This window comes from Aythya marila (genome assembly GCF_965140915.1).
Source record: "Aythya marila genome assembly, chromosome: 1".
Classification (NCBI taxonomy): Eukaryota; Metazoa; Chordata; class Aves; order Anseriformes; family Anatidae; genus Aythya; species Aythya marila.
The window spans coordinates 142,227,877-142,249,350 of record NC_139042.1 but is presented as its reverse complement, the minus strand read 5'-3'; the positions used below and the strand labels follow the sequence as shown (position 1 = coordinate 142,249,350).

Below are 21,474 nucleotides of genomic sequence, written 5' to 3'. Positions count from 1 at the left end.
CATGAGCTCAGTTTGTGCTCTTAAGTTCAGTGCGAAAGACAAAGTGAAAACAAACCAGCAGATAGCCTTGTGACCTTTTCTGTTGCTTTTTGGTGACACTGAGGAGTCCATGCCAGCTCCAGCAGACACAACAGTGGCCTAAGTGGGGGATAGCATCAACACCAACAGCAATAGGCAGAAAATGTTGCCAACCCATTTCCTTCAGAGAAGTCCAGCAAGCAGCAGCAGCTCTACAAAGAAGACAGACTTTTCCACACTCCAGACTCTGTTTTACCTTTTTCTTCCTTCTCTCCCTCTACGAGAAGGCACAGTGGTACCTATTAAATAGTCCCTTCTTCCTTCCTCCAAAACACCAGTTTGGTATCTCAGGAGTTTTTCAGCTTGAAGGGAGGTCATAAGAAAGGTCAACTCCTGACTTACCCAGATTGGAGCTCTTGGAACAAATCTGCCCATGTGGTCACTCAAAGCAGCCCAGGGCCTGTCTTTTCCCATGTGGGCACCAGTCAGCACCTTATGAAAAGCTAAACTGAGGTGGTGAAAGAGTGAGTTTTCTGCAGGCTCAGCTATGAAAAAGTCCCTAGAATTGCTATAAACTCCCTCAAAGGAAATCTCTGACAAACTTGAGATATAAAACACAGAGCATGAGAAAAAAACAAGACCAGAACTGGAAAACAGTCAAGATGGCAGAGCTGTGAGGCAGAAAAAACAACAGACTTGGACTCTTGCATCGTACATTTGCCTTTAAAGCTTCTCTGAGCCTTCAGTCTCTGGCAGGGTGGATTGTTTTCAGGGTCAGATGGCAGAGACAGAAAATCAGTTTACAATCTGAGAGAAAGTGGCCAAAGCAAGCTTGCAACTACTAAAAGAGGGGAAAAAAAAAAAAAAAAAAAGCCTATTTAGACATGTAGTAATAGGTGAGCAAAAATGTTCCAGCTAATAAGAGTTTCCAGCAAAAGAAGCATCTTTGCCCTTTCAGAAATAGTGGGGATCTCTGGTCCAGGGACTGTTTTTCCTGGATCTTTGGGTCTAAAAGCTATCGTCACCAAGTCCCAGGCCTGGTTTCTGAGGGAACTAGTAGCTGTTTCAGGCATTGGGTAATCAGATACACCCAGGGCAACATACCAATAGCTATAAAAGCGTAAGCTTCAACATAGCATCCTGGAGAGGTCATTGTTTTTTCAAGACATTTCTCCACTCCTACACAAAATATATAATCTTGCTAGGAGAATTAGCTAGAAGAAAGGCAAATGCTGAGAGAATATCATTAATACTTTAGGAAGCTTGATCTATTGGAATATTCAAATATTGCTAAAGCTTCTGGCAGAGATGTAATGTAGGAAACAGCCAGCAATAGGAGTAGTTATGCTTACCTTCACTCTGTAGCAGATCTGAAATCCAGTTTTGCATGGAAGAAAATGTTACCTGGACTATGTCTTGTAATTTGTACAGGGGCCTATGTGTAAAGCACAGTCAGAGCTGAGGAATAACTTGCAATGAATAATGTATTAATTGGATTTTTTCTTCTTTCCTGTTCCTAAAATATTGGCAAGTAGGTTGCAGTAGTCTCAGATTTATGTTTTTTAATTATTCATAATTTTTTCCATGATTTTTTGCCTCCGTGGGTGAAGTTCACACTCATGTGGAAGGCCTTATCAGAAGCCTCCAAAGCAGTACTTCAGGCCTACTCGTGTCTGACTGCAGGAGAGAATATTCTGACATTACAGTAAAACTTACACTTTTGATGTTCTCCAGTAAATTATAATCTTTTCCATTATTCACTTAGCTTTAAACACAATGGCAATTTAGTGACATTGACATCATCAATACTAGTGGAAAATGCCACACGAGTGGAATGATAATACAGAAGGATACAGTCCAGGAAAGGTGGGAAGAATAGGAGGGATGGTAGTGTAATGTTTAATGTCAGATATGTATTCAGGAGCAGTGACGTGGACATGCAGTGGAGATGGAAGTAGTGATCAGCAGCTGCATTAAAAAGGCAAAAAGCAGGGAAACTGGTGAAAGTATGTAAGTAGGTAGCCTAATCTTTATATATTTGTGTGGATTTTCTATGGTAAACACCAAGCGCAAACAAATTCTGGGTGCTTTCGGATGATACACTTCTAGGAAAAGCCCAAATACAACTCCCTAATATAAAAGAAACAAAGACACCATCAGATGAATAAAACATAATTTTAGAAACCATATTTAGAATTTCAAGAGCAAACATTTTTTCCAAGATTATAAATACTCTTTGAACCATTGTCTTGTACATTAGAGAGGCAGTCAATATAATCTATGTTTTATTCTCCCTAATTTTTACAGCGCTGTGTGGAAAAATTTTCCTTTACTGAGAGAACACAAATAATTTTCTCTTTATACACAGTACTTTACTGCTTTATAAATCCTTGTATTTAGTCCTTTATACTTTGAAGATAAATCAACTTGTTTGCAACAGTATACTGAAAATTGATATTTTAAACCTAAATCCTGTCACTGTTAACTGTAGGGAGGAGAGATGGGGCGCCTTTTTGTGTACCTACTTTCAAAATGGTTTTATATTGGATGAACAGTGTGGGAAGCTTTCCCACAATGAGGCTGCCAGCTGTTGCTACTGTTTTAAGCTCTGCATCTGTGATTGCCAGTATCATAAAGACACAGTGGAAAGCAATGAAGAGGAGAGGGAAGAGAATTAAACACGGCATTAAGGTCTAATCCAGTTCTGCAATTGATTTCTATGTGAGATGTTGAACAATCCGTTTAATATTTCTGCATCTTATTTCTCCCTTTTGAAACAGGGATCATAATCATGTCCTACATTCACTGGCGTCTTCGGAGATGCTAGGAAACACATTCATTTCCCTATAGGTCTGGGCAAGCATCAGTGCTTTCTTTTTTTTACCTCCCATTTTATGCTGCCTGGTCCAAATTCTCCAATTCCACCCTGCAGTGCCATGAGATTTATTTTAAGTGTTTGTTTGTGGTTGTTTTTGTTTGTTTGTTTGTTTTGTTTTTTTCTTTGTAGTGTATTAACCAAAGACAACAGAGTGGTCAGAGACTTTTTCTTTGTTTGGACTTCTACTATTCGTAACCTAAAAGCTATGTGTTTCATTGCGTAACCCCAGATCTCACTTTGAGGGGGTGTTCAAGTTAGCTCTGCAACCGCCTGATGTTGCAGGTGGTAACCTCAGTTCAGGCTTCAAGAATGCTGAGATAAGACCATCATTATTTCCACATCCTAGTCAAGTCAAGCCTTCCTTATCTTCTCCTTTTCTCTTTTCCTCTCTCTCTTTTTTTCTTCCCCTTATTGGTTTGTTTACTTTTCTAATGGTGCTGTATTTCTAGGTAGCACTCAGAGCACAGATAAAGCAGCACTAATCTTATCACCAGGTCATCTCAGTTAATTGCTTTAAAGTTTGAGAGTTACATAAGAAACTGAATCTCAGGTATTGAGCCATTTGTAAGAAATGCAGAGCTGATAAAAGTCTGTACAGTTGTGCTCTGAGATAGCAAGGCATTTAAGCTTTAAGTGAGTCATTGAGACTATTCAGATGTGTAACAGCTTTACTGTATGCCTCTTAAGGACACTGCTAGAAAGATCTAGAAAAATGTGTGTCCTGGCTGACATTGGAGGGCTTGAAGATATTCTGGTCCCCATCCATTTCTGGTTTAAGGATGCTAAATTCAGTCCAGTTTCATCAGAATTTGTTTTTCCCTTTTTCTGTGTTATTTTCCCTTCTTCCCCAAGTGTGAAGCTGTAAGCATAAACACAAACACAGTGAGCTGTTACATTGCACATTTAATGCAGGCCTTTGGTGGCACTGAGCCCACAGCTTCCATGCCCTTACCTTTGCTCTGTAGGTTTACATTGCTCATCTCTAACTGCAGCTGAACTTCAAAGCGCTCTCGTTTTCTCTGAAGTGCTGAACCTGGGCTGGAGGGAAACATCACGGTTCTCTCTGAAGTTCAGCTCTAGGAGATGAACTGGTTGCTGAACTTCAGAGGACATGGCAGTATCCCCTCTGCAGGTCAGACTGCTAACCTTTACAAAGTATTTGGGCCACTCAAACATTCCTGCAAGGGGACAAGGAAAACCTTCTTGCACTAACATTGTAAAAATACTATTTTAAGGGGTATTTTAAGAGACTGTCTCTACTGACTAAACTGTCCTCAGAAAAGACAGATCTGTATGTAAGAACTATCAGGCTTCCTCCAAGGAGTGGGAGTGCTAGATATGTCTGCCATCCTTCTTAAGTAGAGCTTATTTCTCTAAGGAAAATATGTCTAAAAATTCAGTCTTTTAAGGACAGAAAGGTTCATTGTTGCGGGCTTTCAGAGAAGGGAGTAGAGGATATTGACCATGGTGGGATCTCAAATCATGGTAGTCATAAGAGACAATGCTGGAAGGAAGACTTAGGGATCACAGGGAAGCATTACTGGCTTGTTGACTTTGTGCAAGCCACCAAAGCTTGCTAGTAATGTGCATTCAAAATCAGGTGACTGGAAGATGACAGCTGATCTTAAACCTAGTCTGAAAGCTCTGTCACACTCAAAGCTCCCTACAATAAAAATGTTCTTGACATACTAAGCTGTAGGGTAAGAGTGGTTGAGCAGATGCAGGACTGAAGTGGAAGTTGCTCCATGGGTGATGTGTTGATTCTTCAGAAAAATTCCAGCATTTCTCCAACACATGGCTTCTGTGCTGCCTGGAGAAGAAAGCAAGCAAACAGAAATGTTGAAGTGGAGCATGCTACCAGTGTCTCTTTGAACCTTTAAGTGGGACCACAAGGGCAAGAAGATCATTTCCCTGTAGCATACATCAGCCTGATCTGGGCACAAGCCTGAATAAACTGTGGGAGAGCAGGTCTTAGCCATATTCTTCTCTTTAATTGCAGCTGTTCCAAAGGCAGAAGTGTCAATTGTCTGTCAGTTGTGTTAGGTCAAAGATCATTTTTTCCTTTTCTAAGGAGCTGGTCTAAGTGGGCTTCACCTTAGTCATATCCAATAAATTAATGCTAGTCCCAGAGAACGGAAGAAACATCTCTTGGTTTTGGTCATTGTGATCAGCTGGTACCTTGGTGTCCTGGGAATCCTGGAAATGTCTTGGCCAGCTGTCTTTGAATCTAGCTCTAAGCCCTTCCAAAATGTTCTGCAGCCTGCCTGAGAAAGTGTAAAGGGTTTGGTACCCAAAAAGCAGTGACAGTGTGCTCTTCCAATAGCAAAAGAAACTAAGGTCCTTAGGGATGTGGAGTCTTCCTTTAAGAGTCCATGTAAAACAAGCATTGCAGGATGTGAAGGACCTTTAGTATCTTCCTCATTCTTCTCAGTCCCGGAAAGCGTAGCAACCTCTATTTATGAGTGAGTCCAAGTGCATACTCACACCAGATTTTGGACACGTTTGTATTTGCATCCAAACTGTTTCCCCATCTGCTCCTGCTAGTTATTACAGGCCATTCTCTGGAGTGAGGTATTCTGGCAAGCCATAACATCTGTGAGTGTTGTAATGAGGTTGGTTAGAATGTAACTCACTGAAGCAGCAAGAACTAATCACTGTATATTGATATAAGATTTGCAGAGACATAGATGGAGAGTGCTGCAATAATCTTCTGGGTGTGCGTATGGGGTGGGGGTGGAGGGAATTGTGCATGTACATGTGTGGTAGTAAAATTACTCATTAGCTGTGGTAGGTCTCATTATCTTAGGGAAGCACATCAATGATTCACTGCTTAACAGGGTGTTTGGAAATGCCTGCTTATACACAGAAGGCAGCCTGAACCAATATCCTGTGCAGGCCATGAGCACCTGTCTTGGAGTCAAGAAATTTTAACTGCCTCTATTTTCTCTACCAGGTATTGGAACTCCCTGAGCAACCTTGTGGCTTCACTCCTGAATTCAGTTCGCTCCATTGCTTCCCTGTTGCTGCTCCTCTTCCTCTTCATTATCATCTTCTCCCTCCTGGGGATGCAGCTCTTTGGGGGCAAGTTTAACTTTGATGAAATGCAGACCAGGAGGAGTACATTTGACAACTTCCCCCAATCCCTCCTCACTGTGTTTCAGGTAAGAGCATAAGTAGCGCAGATGGAACTTGTGATTACAGCAGAACATTGGAACATTGTGATTACACAGAGAGACACGGACCAGGTCCTGCACCATTCCTCTGCCACCTGGCAGTCCCTGAGACAGTACACCATGCTAATAGCTCTGGGAGCATGGCACCACTCTGTGTTGCCAAGACAGAGATATCCCCTCCCAAAGTGGGGAAATAAGCTAAAGCCCTTGTGTAAAAAGGCCACCAGGGCTTCTCAGGGTCATACAAAAGAATGGCCATTGCCATGTCCCAGGACATTGCCAGCATGCCAAATCCCAACCCTTCATCTCCCACAGTTCTGGGCAACAAATATCTGCTCACCGCACCAGAGAAGAAATTAAACAGCAGTTAAAGTGACTGTAGTTTTAAGAGTGATCAGTCAAGAGCATCAGGATCACGATTTCACGTGCAAGGTGAAAGGAAGTGCCAGGCTGTGCTGAGTGCTGTCCTCAAAGCTGTAGGTTGCACAGCTTGTCCAAAACAACAGACACATGGGAGGGAAGTGCCTGGAAGAGGTGGGAAGACTTAAACAAAGATGTCTTGGAGAGCCATTTGGGTTCAACCATCAGTCTTCAAGGGAGCATCTCTGCTTTTTTTTTTTTTTTTTTTTTTTTTTTTTTAAACACTTTGGGTGCCCTTTATACATTCTCTTTTTGTTTTTAATTTGTGGAATGGATACAGCCAGAGCCTCCAAACATCTTGGGGGAGGGGGTGATCTCTAGGGGAGTAGATATCTTTGTGTTAATGGGGTTTTCAAATTCTCTGTGTGGTCTAACACTGTGTCCCTTATTGGTGGGAATGTGTCATTTAGATCCTGACTGGGGAGGACTGGAATTCGGTGATGTATGATGGGATCATGGCTTATGGCGGCCCCTCTTTTCCAGGAATGTTGGTCTGTATTTACTTCATCATCCTCTTCATCTGTGGAAACTGTATCCTTTGATGCTACTCTTTTCTCCAAGTGGGGCTGAATTTAAAGTCACCCTTTACTATTTTGTTGTATTAGAAAATAATGAATTTCATGCCTTACATCTTTACCTTTTCCCTAGCTCTGGATTTTGGCTTTGCACTACGAAATGTTAAACAAGTTCGTTTAATTTTAGCTAGTGCTAAGTCTTCAGGCATATAAACAGTTGTAAGAGCCAACTACGTGCCAGTTCTGTACGCCAGCTTTTATTTAGTATCTTCATGTGTTTAGTGCTTTTATTTTTTATTCCCCTTAATTCACTTGTAGGTCTTTCTTTCCTGCCTTCCTCATAAACTAATCTCTCTGTCTACCTGCGGTTCTTACTATGTATTTTTGCTTTAATTGCCATTTCAATAACATATTCCATGTGCTTTTATCCAAGCCGTATGTGGAATAAAAATATGTATAATCTACAATATGCTATATACAAATGCTGTAATAGGAGTAACATATGTTTGACATAATAGATTTATGTGAGATCATATATTAACTCATGTATAAACGAACAGGAACCATGTTCCATTTCACTTACCACAATCTGTGTGTTCTTCAAACAGAAAATCGTGTACTCTTTTGTCTACCAGCCTGAAATGATATTAAGTAACTTCAGTTCTCTCTGGCTTCAAGGTGAAGTGAGGGCACTGTACATAACCTAGAGGTACAAAGCACATTGCATGATTAGACTATGAGTTTCCTTTCATAGGAATTTGCGTATAACATAGTGCTATGGTTCTGTTCCATATCTGTTTGCTCCAAATTTGTTCATGGTTGGATTCTGTTTCCCGAACAAATAGCCCTCCTGTGTCAGAGGCGACATCTCTTTTTATACCGAGTCTTCTATAAAGCCAGCTTGTAGTCTCAGCCCAGCTCTTCTGGCTTCTGCTCATAATTCAGATCTCTCAAACCCCGTTATGTGACATTTTGGTTGACCTGCATGCCCTCTCTTCAAAGTGAGATGGTGCAATTCCACTTATCTGAAGGTCAAGAGAGGCAGTCTGCCTGACAGCTTAAAAAAGCTATAATTTGGATCACCTTATGAACTACAGGGGAAAATGTGAGCCAGCTTCACATGCTGGCTGACTTTGTAGCCATTAGACCTTGGAGCTCAGTGAGGGCAGTGGCTATAATTCCAAGCTAAGCCTTAAACTGGAGGTTACTTAGAAGTTATCATGGTGTAATAAGACCCACTCTGAAGAAATGTATAAAAGAATCTGGTGTTCAGATTTGTAACATGAGATCTGAACAATGACTGGCATGTCAAGAAAGCAGTTGATTGCTTACCCTTCAGCTTCATGTGCTTGGCTGGCTTATAATGGGGCTCCCATACATGGGCTCTCTGCTAGGAGATGGCAGATTTGTCAGCTCAACACTTTGCTACTCAACTCAAATGAATTTCTTTTGATCCCCTCAGAAACGCTATCCTTACCGTCCTTGAAACCTACCAATGTCTGTGGGAAAGGCCCTAATGAGGTCGTTCAACTCAAATATGTAGTCCAAAATTGGAAAACCCAGGTGTCTAATGGTATGAGGCTCTTGAATGTGCATGCTTTAATAAAAAAAAAACTCAGCCTTCAAAGATGAAAAGCATCTAGAGCTCCCCTTATCCTCAGTGGGATTGGTTGCACAAAACAGGGCTCTTTAGGGAAACCAAAAACTGAAATGTAAGTGCTTAAGTCTGGATCTTGGATCTTTTCTATCAGTCATTCTGTTGTAAAATTTTGGAAACCCCACATAGTGTGTTAGACATTTGGTTGGAAGGTGTAGGTTTGTGCATGCTCAATATGTGTGCACTGAACATTTGTGTGAATTGAAAGTTTGGAAAAGCGAAGAGCTCTGATGACAAGTTGCTAAAAAAAATCAATTAAGACACCTTTGGTATAATGTTGTTCTGCAGTTTTCAAAGCCTGTTTTCTTTAAGTAGCATACAGATATCCTGCTGAATGTATTTTTGGCTATTGCTGTGGACAACCTTGCTGATGCCGAGAGTTTAACATCTGCACAGAAAGAGGAGGAAGAGGAAAAAGAAAGGAAAAAGTTAGCTAGGTAAATCCATATGCATACATCTATCTACATTCATATACATGCATTTGTACATGTGTATATATATACATGCATACTATGCACATATCTATGTGCAAGTATCTACATACATGTAATACGTATAACCTTTCTGTGAGTGTATATAGATTATATATATATATATGATTAATATAACTATATATAGAATTACGTTTAATTTTTTTTTATTATTTTTTTTTTTAAGTAAAAGAATTCAAACTAAAAGACAAGATGTTGTCAGGAATTGGGAATCTCCACAGTTGCAAAGATGTGAGCAGAGAAAAGAAAGGCTGGGTGACTGATGAGATTTCAGGGCATCAGTGGATAATGAGTGTGAAGTGGTTTCAGTGTGACAATCCCATTTGAATCTTCCTCTTGCCTTTTGATTGCTCAGAACCACAAGGCGTATTTTCAGATTCCCATGACACAGGATTCAGAGGCTTCCTTCTCTTTTGATGCCACAGGCTAGCAAAGGACTCTGGCCAGTTCTATTAGTGTTTCTGCACTCTTAGGAGACATGAGTTTGGTGTAGAGCTTCTCTGTCATTCTCTGTTCTCCGCAGTGGGGAAGCTTCTCCTTACTGGTTATTTCTCACTTTCTTCCAGGCTGCTTGGAGGGGTTCTCTTGTGCAGATCTTTCTGCTCTGTCCTGCACACCAGTCAGGAAGGTTTCCTTCCCTCTGGAAATGCAGTGATGGGCAAAACTTTGCAGGAAACCTAGTGGAAGTCCACAAGAGAGGGCTTGAAAATGTTTCATGCCATTGTTGCTGGATGAAAGAAGAAGATACCTAGTCATAGACCTAGAGTGTGCATATACACAAACACACAGGCACTTCCACAGATGCATGCACGCATGTACACACACACCCATACACACACGCCATCAAGAAAGCTATAAAATAAATGAAATTAGAGCAGTCTCTGCCTTTGCCTGCAGATGAGGACAAGGTGGAGCCACTAATATATAAGCTGGACTCAGAATGGAGGTGCCAGCCAGCTGATCATTTTCATGGTGTGTGCTGTACTACATGAAGTTCCTGAAAGGGAAACAGCTTTTCACCTTTGTAACTGTTTGCTTTTTATCTTGTCAAATTGTTAGGACTGCTAGTCCTGAAAAGAAACAGGAGATAGAAAAAACAGCTGTGGAGGAGGAGACAAAGGAGGAGAAAATTGAGCTGAAATCAATCACTGCTGATGGAGAATCCCCGCCTGCTACCAAGGTCTGCTGCCAGCCACCACTCTTTATGCAGTGATGGCATGAACAGCTTGGGTTTCTGAGGGAATGAAAACTCTGCCTTGTCTGATAAAGGCTTTTTCTCTTCTTCTGTTTCTGTTAGATCAACATGGATGATTATCAGCCCAATGAAAATGAAGAAAAGAGCCCATATCCCACAACAGAAGCACCAGGTATCTCTCAGTTTTCTCTTATTCTCGATTAAAAGAATTGAAGCTCCAGTTGCTAGTGCATATATAACCAAACTGTGGTAACAAGCACGCTGAACATGCAATGCCTTCATGATGGGAGAAGAAGATGCACTTGGAATCATAGAAAGGTTTGGGTGGAAGGGGCCTTTAAAGACAGACTATCTAATTCCATCCCCCCCGCCATGGGCAGGGACACCTCCCACTAGACCAGGTTGCCCACAGCCCCACCCAACCTGGCTATGTATACTTCCATGGAGGGTATATCAACTTCTCTATGCAACCTGTTCCAGTGCCTCACCACCCTCTGAGTGAAGAATTTCTTGTGAATAACTAATCTTAATCTACCCTCTTTTAGTCTAAAACCATTCCCCCTTGCCCTATCACTACACTCCCTGACAAAGTCCCTCCCCAGCTTTCCTGCTGGCCCCCTTTAGGTAATAGAAGGCTGCTGTAAGGTCTCCCTGGAGCCTTCTCTTCTGCAGGCTGAATAACCCCAACCCCCTCAGCCTGTGTTAATAGGAGAGGTGCTTCAGCCTTCTGATCATCCTTACGGCCCTCCTCTGAACCCGCTCCAACAGGTCCATGTCCTAATGCTGGGGGCCCTAGACCTCAATGCAGTACTCCAGGTAGGGTCTCATAAGAGTAGGGAAGGGTAGGGTAGGGTAGAGTAGAGTAGAGTTGAGTAGAGTAGAGGGGGAGAATTGCCTCCCTCACCCTGCTAGCTACACTTCACTTGCCCACGTTTCCTTCAGAATCCTTGTAGTAATTAGTTGTACTTGATTTGTTTCTCTGTTCATCACACATTACATGACTACAGCTGTATTTTCAGTCTACTTTTTCATTACTCTGAGGTCAGGGAAGACCCACAACAGATACTTATGAAGGGAAAAGTGCTGAATGCCTTTTTGCACTTTTTTAATTAAAAAGGACAGTGTGGCTATTAATATAATTCAAAGGCATAAGCTCTTAGCCTAAAGTTGGTAAAAAATGAGCTAGAGCATTAGACTAATTTTCAATTCAGTTGGACCTAATTAACTTTGTTCTTAAATACTTTTAAAAAATGATTGAAGCAATCTCAGAACATGGAACAGTTTTTCTCTGAGAATTTTTGAAGGCTGTGTCTTTAAAATAGTGGGTAGGGGTGGAGCAGAGGAATTACAAACTAGTTAGTTCAACTTCCATCCTTGGAGAAGTGTTGGAACAAATGATTAAACAAGCTATAAGACTGCAAGATAAGAAGACTAGCAGGAACATGGATTTGCCAAGAACAAATCACATCAAACCACTTTCTTCTGTGAGGGGCTGAAAAAACTTGAAGACAGGAGAGAAGTAGATATCATATGCTTTAACTTTGCTAAGGCTTCTGACTGTCTCTTATAACATTTTCATAAACCAGAAAGGAAAGCATGGCTTAGGTGATTGAGAGAGAAATTGGTCAAACCCTCTATGTGGAGATTAGTGATGGCACAAGTGAGGTACTATGGCTCAAAGGCCCGCCCTGAGTTCAGTTCAGTTCAATGTTAATGACCTGAGTGATTGAAGAGGAAATATGCCTATTGCATTTGCAGATGACATGAAGCTAGGAGGGATAGGAAGCATGCTGGAGGACAGCATTAGAATTCAAAGAGCTGCTGAGGAACTGGATAAATGGTCTAAATAAAATGAAAGCACTAGGATCTACGTAGGCAGGAATAAATAATTCAAAAATAAAGGATCCTAGGTGATATTAGTAAGGTAACAGTGCTTGAGAAAAGAATCTAAATCCTGTGATCACAAGCTCAACAGGAGTCAACAACATTTTGCTGCCTTTCAAAAGGCAAACAAGTATTGAGATTATAAGCAGTGAAAACAAGACTCTTTACTCCCTTTATGGATTTCTTCTAACAGGCCAATGAAAGCTAACCAGAGCAAAACAATTCTTTTTCTGTTAGCAATTGGTAAGATCTCAACTGAGATTCTGTGTTTTATTTTGGGTGCTCTACCTAAGAGAATCATAGAATGGTTCAGGTTGGAAGGGACCTTAAAGATCATCTAGTTCCAACCCCCCTGCTGTAGTCAGGGACACCACCCACAAGATTACTTTGCTCAGGGCCTCATCTAACCTGGTCTTGAACACCTCCAGGGACGGGGCATCCACGGCCTCTCTGGGCAACCTGTGACAGTGCCTCACCACCCTCTGAGTGAAGAATTTCCTCTTAAAGAGAAGTGGGGCTGGATTGGAAAGAGTCTAACAGGTCATGGTGAACGCAATGCAGGAAGGAAACAGGAACTAATATTGAAAGAACTGTGCTTGTTTGAGTTATGAAAGACAAGAGTAACATTTTCAAATGCATAAAAGGTTGTTAGAGGCAGGAGGGAAATTATCTCCATCTCCATTGTGAATAAGAGAAGTAACAGATTCACACCTGGCAAGGATTTTCTAACAGTGAAGACTAGAAAAGATTGTGAAGAAGGTTGTGGAAACCCTGCATGTTAAGAACAGGTCAGAAAAGTCAAAAAATCTGCCAGAAAAGGCTTGAATATAATAGTAAGTTGATCCTAGCTTGGAAGAAGCATGAACTGGAGAGCCTTTTGTTGTCCTTTCCTGCTCTGCCCTTCTTCATTTCTATGATAATGTAACAGGCTGTAATAGGTAATAAATCACGTTCCCTTCTATTGTGTGATTCCTAATAAATGTCTGTTAATAGGTCGATGTGACAGAGTAAAAAAAAAGACACAATAGTTCACTTTAAATAGATGGACAAGAGTTTCAGGCAGGCAAAAAAGGAAAACTTCATTGAATTTGATTTTCAGTACAAAAGATCTGTGCATTTGCTATACTTGTATTGATCCATATTTGTAGCCTATTAATCAGTAACAGACTGTTTCCAATACCATGCAGTACAGTTTTAGCAGTTCCTGAAGCAGATCACTCTGTTTTTAATCTTCCAAACACCTCTGTAGGCACAGGGCACTTACTGCACACCCATCCCCAGTTGCTCATGTGTTCTGAGGAGTCTTTAGTCACAAGCATAAATTAAAACAGGCAGAGGTAGTTCTGTTTCTGTTTTTCAGCTAGCTTGGATTTGCAGACCGTTATATTTTTTCAAGTGAAGATACACCCACCTGTATAGCAAATTTAAGCCTACTGATAATAGAATTATGTTTTAGTTACCTTCTGTAGACAGCTTAGAAATAGCCTAGCATGACAAAAGCTGTATCTACATTTTTGTCTATTTGACAAAATCTGTATCTACAATTCATGTCATAGATGTTTTATCTGCAGCCATTCTGCAGTGTAGGATTAGAAGGCAGAAAATTAAGTAAAGACATTTTAAAACTCCTGCCTTGGAGTACCAATCCTTGGATTGGCATATTTTTGAACAGAACCTGACATTTGAATGGATGCTCCCGTCTCCTAAAGCATTATCAATGCAAAGGGATAGCATCTTGGTAGTTTGCCTTTCTGTAATGCCATTTCTAAACAGGCTCCCATGGTTGTTCCCAGAATTGTTTTTCTACTCTTTGTGAAGAGTGAAGTTACTTTTTCTCTTTTCCAAGCTGGAAAGAGAACTCTGAAACCCCCTTTTTTTTTTTTTCTTTTTTTTTTTTTTTTCCCCTGAAATGAGTCTCTACTGGCTCACACAATTGTCTGACCACTTCTTTCAGAGTTCACGGAAGTTACCACAAGGCTCAGATGGAGTAAAGTTTTGTAAATCACTTGTTAGATACTATTTAGAATAGTCATCTACTCCATTCTGCAGTATGAAGCTCAGAAACACCAAGGCCCTCTCAGAGCTGGTATGGCACATCACATCTGTCTTGCGTAGTCAGTTCTGGGGAACCAAGCTCTAAGGCTTTCTCTGGCATTAGCAAGCAAGAATTTCCCAATCCCCACATGTACCCTGTCCCTTCATCAGCTCCCTTGTGGCTGCAGACCAGCCCAGAATCCTTCTGCTGATTGCTGTGCAGCCACATGCAGCCCACCTGGGAAAACCTGTTTTCTGCCCGTTTCCCACATGTGGATCCATTTCAGCTGTTGTTGGAGGGAAACGTCTCATTGCTTCTTAGATGCAGTCAGCAGGTTCTACCCATTTTCAGAATATGATTTAACCTTCCCATGGCTGTGTATTATTCCAACCTCTGAAAACATCCTTCAAGCTAACCCAATGTACAGAAACAACTAAAAAGGTTGATTTATTTGTTTTCCCTTTATTCTCAATCTACCCCCCTCTGTTTCGGATTAGTTTCTATTGCCTCAACCAGAGTTTTCTCAATAACCCCTTCTGACTGTATTTGCTCCATGGTGTAGCTCTTAACCCCCAGAATACACTGTGTACTTGCAGCTCATCCGTTCACCTAGCCACTTTGCTGGAGGGAGGGACTAGTTCTTCCAGAGATTTGTGTACACTAGAAGGATTATTATGATGACATGTTTATTATAGGAAGACAGGGAGCAAGTCTTGCAGTCTGGTACAGAAACAGACAAAGAATTCAGAACGTCAGATGAAGGTAAAAGCTTGGGATGATTCATGGAAGCTTGAAGCAAAGCAATGTCCTTGCCCAAGAGTTCTGGTCTTTGTATAGTAAAATGAAAAAAAAATCCTCACCATTGAATATATCACTGATGCTGCACTATAGCTTGTTTGTTCTTATGGCTTCACAGCCAAAGGATGTAACTGTTCTAATGAAGTATAACTCAAGACGACAGCCCCAGATTTAAATTTCCTTGAACTTCAGGAGAGTTCAAAACTAGAACTGAACTTGGCAGCTCTCAGTCATGATTCCATGGGAGGCTTGAATAGAAAAGTCAATTTTTAAACACTAATATACCTTAGGTATAGAAAAAAGAGAAAAATGTAAGATTGCAGATTATGAGTTCCCCAGCCAACATGGGAATACTGTGTTGACCTTTGCTTGTATGAATGCCGGCAACTATGCAGCATGCTGTTTCTTTATACTGATAGATAGCTTAGGCAGTGACCTGAGCTGAAACTGTAATCATGTTATCCTTTCTGTATTTGACCCTCAGTTTTTCCTTTTTTATGTGCCCTAGACCCTACTTTATATGAAAAACATTTAGAACATTATTCTTGCTCCAAAGCTGAGGAACTGAATGTGTTTTCCAGTCTGAAGCTAGGTGGCTGTTATAATCATTAATATATTTCTTGCACTGTGACAGACATTAGAAAAAGAGGAGAGAAGCAATGTTCCTTATGGTCTTCACCATGCTGATACTTCTGCTAAGAGACCATTTTCCTGACATGTTGTTTCATACCCATTTGAAAGTGTTTAAAAAGAACAACACTATGAGAAAAAACCTTCTTTGAGAAAGAGTGATCTTATAATGAAGGCACAGAACTGGGACTCAGAATAGTAGTCTTTTAGGTAAAGCTCTCAAACGTCCTACATGGTCATGAACATAAGTATTCCAGACTGTTAAAGGAAAAGAATGTGCTTACCTCAGTCCTTGTCAGACCACTTCGAAATCTATAGATAAGAGGTGCAAATGCAAAGTGCTGTAATATTATATATAAATATAAGCATTAACACCATTTTTTCAAGTACTATGCCCAAAAGTACTTCTGAAAGAATGAAGTCTGTAGAATGGGTATTATGAAGTGTTTTCCAACATGAAATGGAGCTGTTAAAAAATAGACCTGCTTAGAAAGTCCAAACTCGATGTGCCAGATCAAACATTTATTCAAAGATCTATCAAGTGAATTTGAGCTGAGCTTTTGGTACTAGAAGTGTAAAGAAAGAATGCTATTTGCATGCAATAATGACATGCATTGAAAAGGCCACTTTTCTCCTGTCTCTGACATCTAGATTGGGATCTGTGTTGATAGGCAAATCAGCATCTTTCTGATGCATCCATTACCAGATCCAGTACCATATCCAATCCTAAAGGAATAGGTTCTTCATGGAATTTATCTCACTTCATGGAGTTAAGATAAACCTTTTTAACTAGTGTTTCCGCCTTTGCGTTGGCTGGAAGATGAATCAGTTATATTTTACCTGTCAGGCACCCTTCTTAAAATATTTCTTCCTGTCTTGCTAATTAAGTGAGAGGATTGTGAACTTCAAAATATTAAAATCCTACCATATCATTTACAAAACAGCATCTGATTTCAGCAGGTGGAAGAAATCCTCAAAGGTGGAAGGTTCTCTTTCACATACCACTCAGCTTCCATCTCTACATTTTCTTCCTTGAGGGTACTCAGTGATGTGGCAATGGCTTCATGAAGAGCTCTTACACAGAGGAGGAAGATAGGTCCTGATAAGCTGGAGAAAGGGTCTGAAGAAAATAAGATGCAGTTCAATAAGGATGAGGTCAAAGTGCCACTCTTGGGAATAGTCAGCAGCACAAATGCAGGGGGGAGTAACAGGCTAGGCAACCATTCTGTGGTACAGAATCTGTGGTTCTTGCAAATCAAAAACTGATGGCAAATTAATACAAGAGTGTGAAGAAAAGAAGTGTCCACGAAAAGCATTTAAACATGAAAACAATATTATAAGAAGTAATTAACTCTCCCTTGCACCGGTAGGACCTCAACTGCAGGTTAATCCTACAGACAATACAAAGGAAAGTAGAGACAATGATCAGAGATCTAGAGAACAAAGCACCTCAGGAAAGACTTGTTTTTGTCTAGGAACAGGAATGCCTGGCAGAAACATAGTAATGGTCCTCAAATATGTAAAAGCCTTCTGCAAGAGGAAGGGAATTATCTCTTTTTCTGTGTCCATGGAAAATAATACAACAGATAATGGATTTAGACTACAGCAAGAAAGATTAAAGTTAGCCATTAGGGGAAGCTATTTTTGCAGAAGGGACAGTGAAGCATCTGAGGATATTGTGGATTTATCAGCATTGATGGTTTTGCAAACAGGCTAGATCTATATTTGCCAGGATGGACGCTGGCAAATGGGCAGTGGACGGTGCCTTGGAGAAGAGAAGTGGACAAGGAACCACAGGCTTTCATCATCTTATTGTGATAATTCTAAGTTTCTAGCTCTAGTTCCAACAGAAACAAATGCCACGGTACTCCATAAGGGGTAGTATTATGCATAAAAATAATAATAATAAAAAAGTATGAAATAAAAAATAGAAATGTTTCTTGCAGCAGAGGAAGATGAGGAAGAACCTGAGATGCCTGTTGGCCCTCGACCTCGCCCAATGTCTGAACTGCACCTCAAGGAAAAAGCTGTGCCCATGCCTGATGCCAGCGCTTTCTTCATCTTCAGTCCTAACAACAGGTATTTAAGAGGCTGCTCAGCTGCAAAAAGGAGGAGAAGAGCAGGTCCCCCTTTCACAGTGGTCCCCAGAGGTTGTATTGTGCAGAGCTCCCTTCCAACAGTTAATACCAGAGACCACCTTTGACCACTCTGTCTTTCACCCTGGCATAAAATCTCCATATAAGCACAAATGTAGAAAGCACTCTGACAGCATTAAGTGGGAGTACAGGGCACCTGCAAGTCTGATTGAAGACACAAATCTTCAAAACTTTGGAAATAACAAACTCAGAGGCAAGTCAGTAATTGGAACTACCCAACAAATTCAGGTCCAAACTGCAAGCAAGCCATCATGCAGTCAGTCAAGCATGAAGTTGGAGCTTCTTGTCCTAATAACCTCTAAAAAAATACTCCCAGTAAGGAGTTCCTGTCTTTCTGCTTATTCCCACTGACCAAGAACAAGCATGCAAGAAAAGGAATGAGAAGGATAAGAGTCCATAGCTCTGAGGGGAGGCTGAGGAGAATTATTTTTCTCTCAAACTCTTCCCTCAGGCTCCCCCATGCAGTGTGGCTTCACATTGCCCCACCTCTCTTTCCAACACCAGTGTGTGAGACCAGTACCATGAGTGGAGGGTGAGCAGGACCCACAAGGGAATATATCTCTCCAAGGGTTCAGAAATAATCTCACTGCTCAGTGGTCTGTAGAGTGTCATGTATCCCAGTGTCTCCCTTGGGGACTTTGCCTCCAAACAGTCTCAAAGTAAGGCAGGGCTGTAAAAGCACAACAGAATTCAGAGCCTGTCTTCCCACAGCAGGGTTTGTGCCACTCCTCCTTGGTATGTGCAACCAGGAGAGCCTGATGATGACTGGGACTCATGGAGTCTAATGTCAGCTTTTCCACCCACCCACTGTTGCTTGTTGGAAAAGTAAATTAACCTCTGCAATCATCTGTAAAATTGCTATAATAGGGGCTTGGAGGCTTAACAGCCAAAAGTAGAGCTAAATGGATTAATGAAGTGCCTCTAGAATTATGTAGGGTATGAAGTTTAACTCCTCGTATCCTGCTATCATTGTATGGAAGGCACATATCAAAACCACGCACCAAGCGTGAGTCCTGTGGGCAGCCCTGGTGCATCACGGCATGGCACAGCGAGCCAAGGCTGCCCAGCACCTAGCAGGGCAAAGCAGAGCTGCCTGGGCCATTGCTCTCCCAGCCACTGGGGCAGAGAGAAGCTACTCTGCAGAGCAATCCTCCAGGGCCAGCCTTGCCAGCAAAAGAGGAAGAGGGGGATGTTTCTCAGGTTTTGCTGTTCTCTGAGAGATAAAGTTATGCCTCTCCTCTCTCTTTCAGGTTTCGTGTCCACTGCCATCGAATCGTTAATGATAACATTTTCACCAACCTGATCCTATTTTTCATCTTGCTCAGCAGCATCTCCCTGGCAGCTGAGGACCCCGTCCGACACCTCTCCTTTAGGAACCAAGTATGCTTACCATACTCCTTCCCTCACTGTGTATTAGAGGTGTGGTACAAGCAGATCATGAGTCGTAGCCAGGAAAGGCAGAAAATACTACATCAGAGGCTTTGGGAGTGATTCTCTGCCCTGATTTGTACCTTTTGTACACTGTGTGTAAAATCATTGGTTTTTGCAGGGAACATGAATCAGTGCAGAATTTGGCTTCTAGTTCATTTCAGAAGTGTCTCTTAGGGGTAGAAGGACAGAACTGAACCAAAATTATTGCTCCCTGGAATTTAAGGCATTAAAAATGGGCTGTAGAAACATTGATTGGGGTTCAGATAATTCAAATCCGGGGGATTTGCAAGTTCTCTTTGGAATGTTTGCTCTCCTGCCACTTTTTTGCTTGTCTGTTTTCTTAATATTTTTTTTTCTTTCCTTTGAGTTAAAAAGCCCAAGGCCTGATTTTCTCTTTGTTCACCCTGGTTGTGAATCAGGAGTACAATTCTTGAGTTTGATGCAGTCCCTTTGGGGGAAATTTGTGTTGTCAAGTTTAGAATCAGGCTGTTTGAGTGCAACCTGCAAAGCTATCACTGAGTTTGAGATAATCCTCAGAAAATATGCTGTGCTCCTCTCCTTGCCAGGCTGCGGGAAGAAGAGGAAGGCATTCAGCACAGAGATACATTCTCACCTTCTTTCCTGACCATTTGTATTAGCCTTTTGAAATGTTCAGTACTTAACTTTGCCAGAGGTAGTTTCCATTTATCTGGGGTCATACAGAAATCAGAACTGTCAGCAGTCATATATGAGACTTCTGACCTCTGCTGTCTGCAGTGGCATTTTGGTGCCTTTAAGCTGGAGGAGCTTTCTAGACATAAACAGTGGGCCATTTATTTGCTTATTAATATTAAAACTTTAATTTAATGCTCATTGTTCCACCTAGCAGAAGAATTTCAGCCTGAGCATTCATTTAAATGCACATGTGCATGCAGAGAATGTGTTAATGGAAGCTGATTCCTGAACGTATCTCAGTGTTGCTTTGCATTTTGTCCTAAAGAAGGGTACTAAGTAATAGTCAAACGTGTGTCTAATGATCCACTTGTGAATGGCTGAGTGTGCCCACCATGTAGGGCTAAATGTATGTCAATATGTATTAGCACTGCAGAATGATGTCAGCTGGCATATGGGCTTCTGCCATTCCACAGACTCTGCTGCATAATCTATAGCAGAGATATTTAAATGAGAAAAAAAAAAATAGTAGTGAAAGATGTTTGTCTTGGATAAAAGAGCTGAAGGTTTGGTGCAAAGTGTTGTGTTGTGTATTTGAACCCACTGATGTTGCATGAAAATCTGTGTTTAATTTTTGCAGGTACAGGTGTTTAAAATGTATCATGCAAGGGGACACTGACAAGATGTTTGTGTTGTAAATGTTGTCTGCCTTTACACTTTGACAGTAGAACAGTAAGATTGTGTCCTGCTCTGTGCCAGGGAGGGAAAGAAAGCAAACTGAAGGCAAACACAGTGCCACACCCTCACGCTGGGATAACATAATTAGGCGTTCACCTTTTGCAGACCTGTACTGCTGTTGATGCAAACTGTCCCAGAGCAGGAAGACAGGAATGGAGAGAACCCCTCCAGCAAGGGCTAGCAAAGAGGCTTGGATACTGCATCTGTCCTGGGGTGGGCTAGTGGCTGCATCTTTCCCGTGTCACACAGGGCTCAGGCAGCAAGTCTGTGGAAGTGCCTCTCCAGTCTGATCAAACAGCCTTCAAATCCCAAGCAAGACATAAAACTTTATGGGCTCACAATATTCTCCTGTTTGCATCCTGGCAAGGTGCTCTTTCATTTTAATATATTCTGGATTAAATATATATTTAGGTAATAATAAGTATGCCTGCTGGTAAATGGTACCACCTGCACAGGTGAGAAGTGATCATTTCCATTAGGCGTGATTTCATCTATATGGAATGTCTTTACTAGCTGCAGCTTTGGGGCCAGATTCACCAGTATGCCCTAGCTGCTTTGCAGTGCTCTGGTGATGTAAAGCAGCTGCAGGCCCAGCTTAATCATCCACTTTAATCAAGTTTATGGCTGCTTTATATCAGTGGAGTCATGCAAAGCAGCCTTAGAGTACCCATGAATTTGGCACATACATTATAAAATTATTCCATTGATATAATAACCAAATGTCAGGACCTAGAAGGCAGCAATGCAAGGGGACATTTCCAGCTATGATGTGTGGGAATTAATATAGAATGCAACTGAGGTCTG

At 41.3% G+C, this 21,474-nt stretch overlaps 1 protein-coding gene across 17 annotated transcripts in view; it reads left to right on the top strand.

Moving 5' to 3' along the window:
* CACNA1C (calcium voltage-gated channel subunit alpha1 C) overlaps positions 1 to 21,474 on the top strand; it is a 481,405-nt gene that overhangs the window by 374,602 nt on the left and 85,329 nt on the right. For 16 of the 17 annotated variants that reach the window (XM_082784794.1, XM_082784789.1, XM_082784786.1 and 13 more), the window contains exons 14-20: positions 5,850 to 6,057; positions 6,900 to 7,020; positions 8,984 to 9,098; positions 10,212 to 10,332; positions 10,450 to 10,519; positions 17,641 to 17,773; positions 19,101 to 19,230. In XM_082784794.1, the coding sequence (XP_082640920.1) occupies positions 5,850 to 6,057; positions 6,900 to 7,020; positions 8,984 to 9,098; positions 10,212 to 10,332; positions 10,450 to 10,519; positions 17,641 to 17,773; positions 19,101 to 19,230 (898 nt within the window). The remainder of the gene's footprint in view (positions 1 to 5,849; positions 6,058 to 6,899; positions 7,021 to 8,983; positions 9,099 to 10,211; positions 10,333 to 10,449; positions 10,520 to 17,640; positions 17,774 to 19,100; positions 19,231 to 21,474) is intronic. The other variant, XM_082784790.1, reaches the window with a different exon arrangement.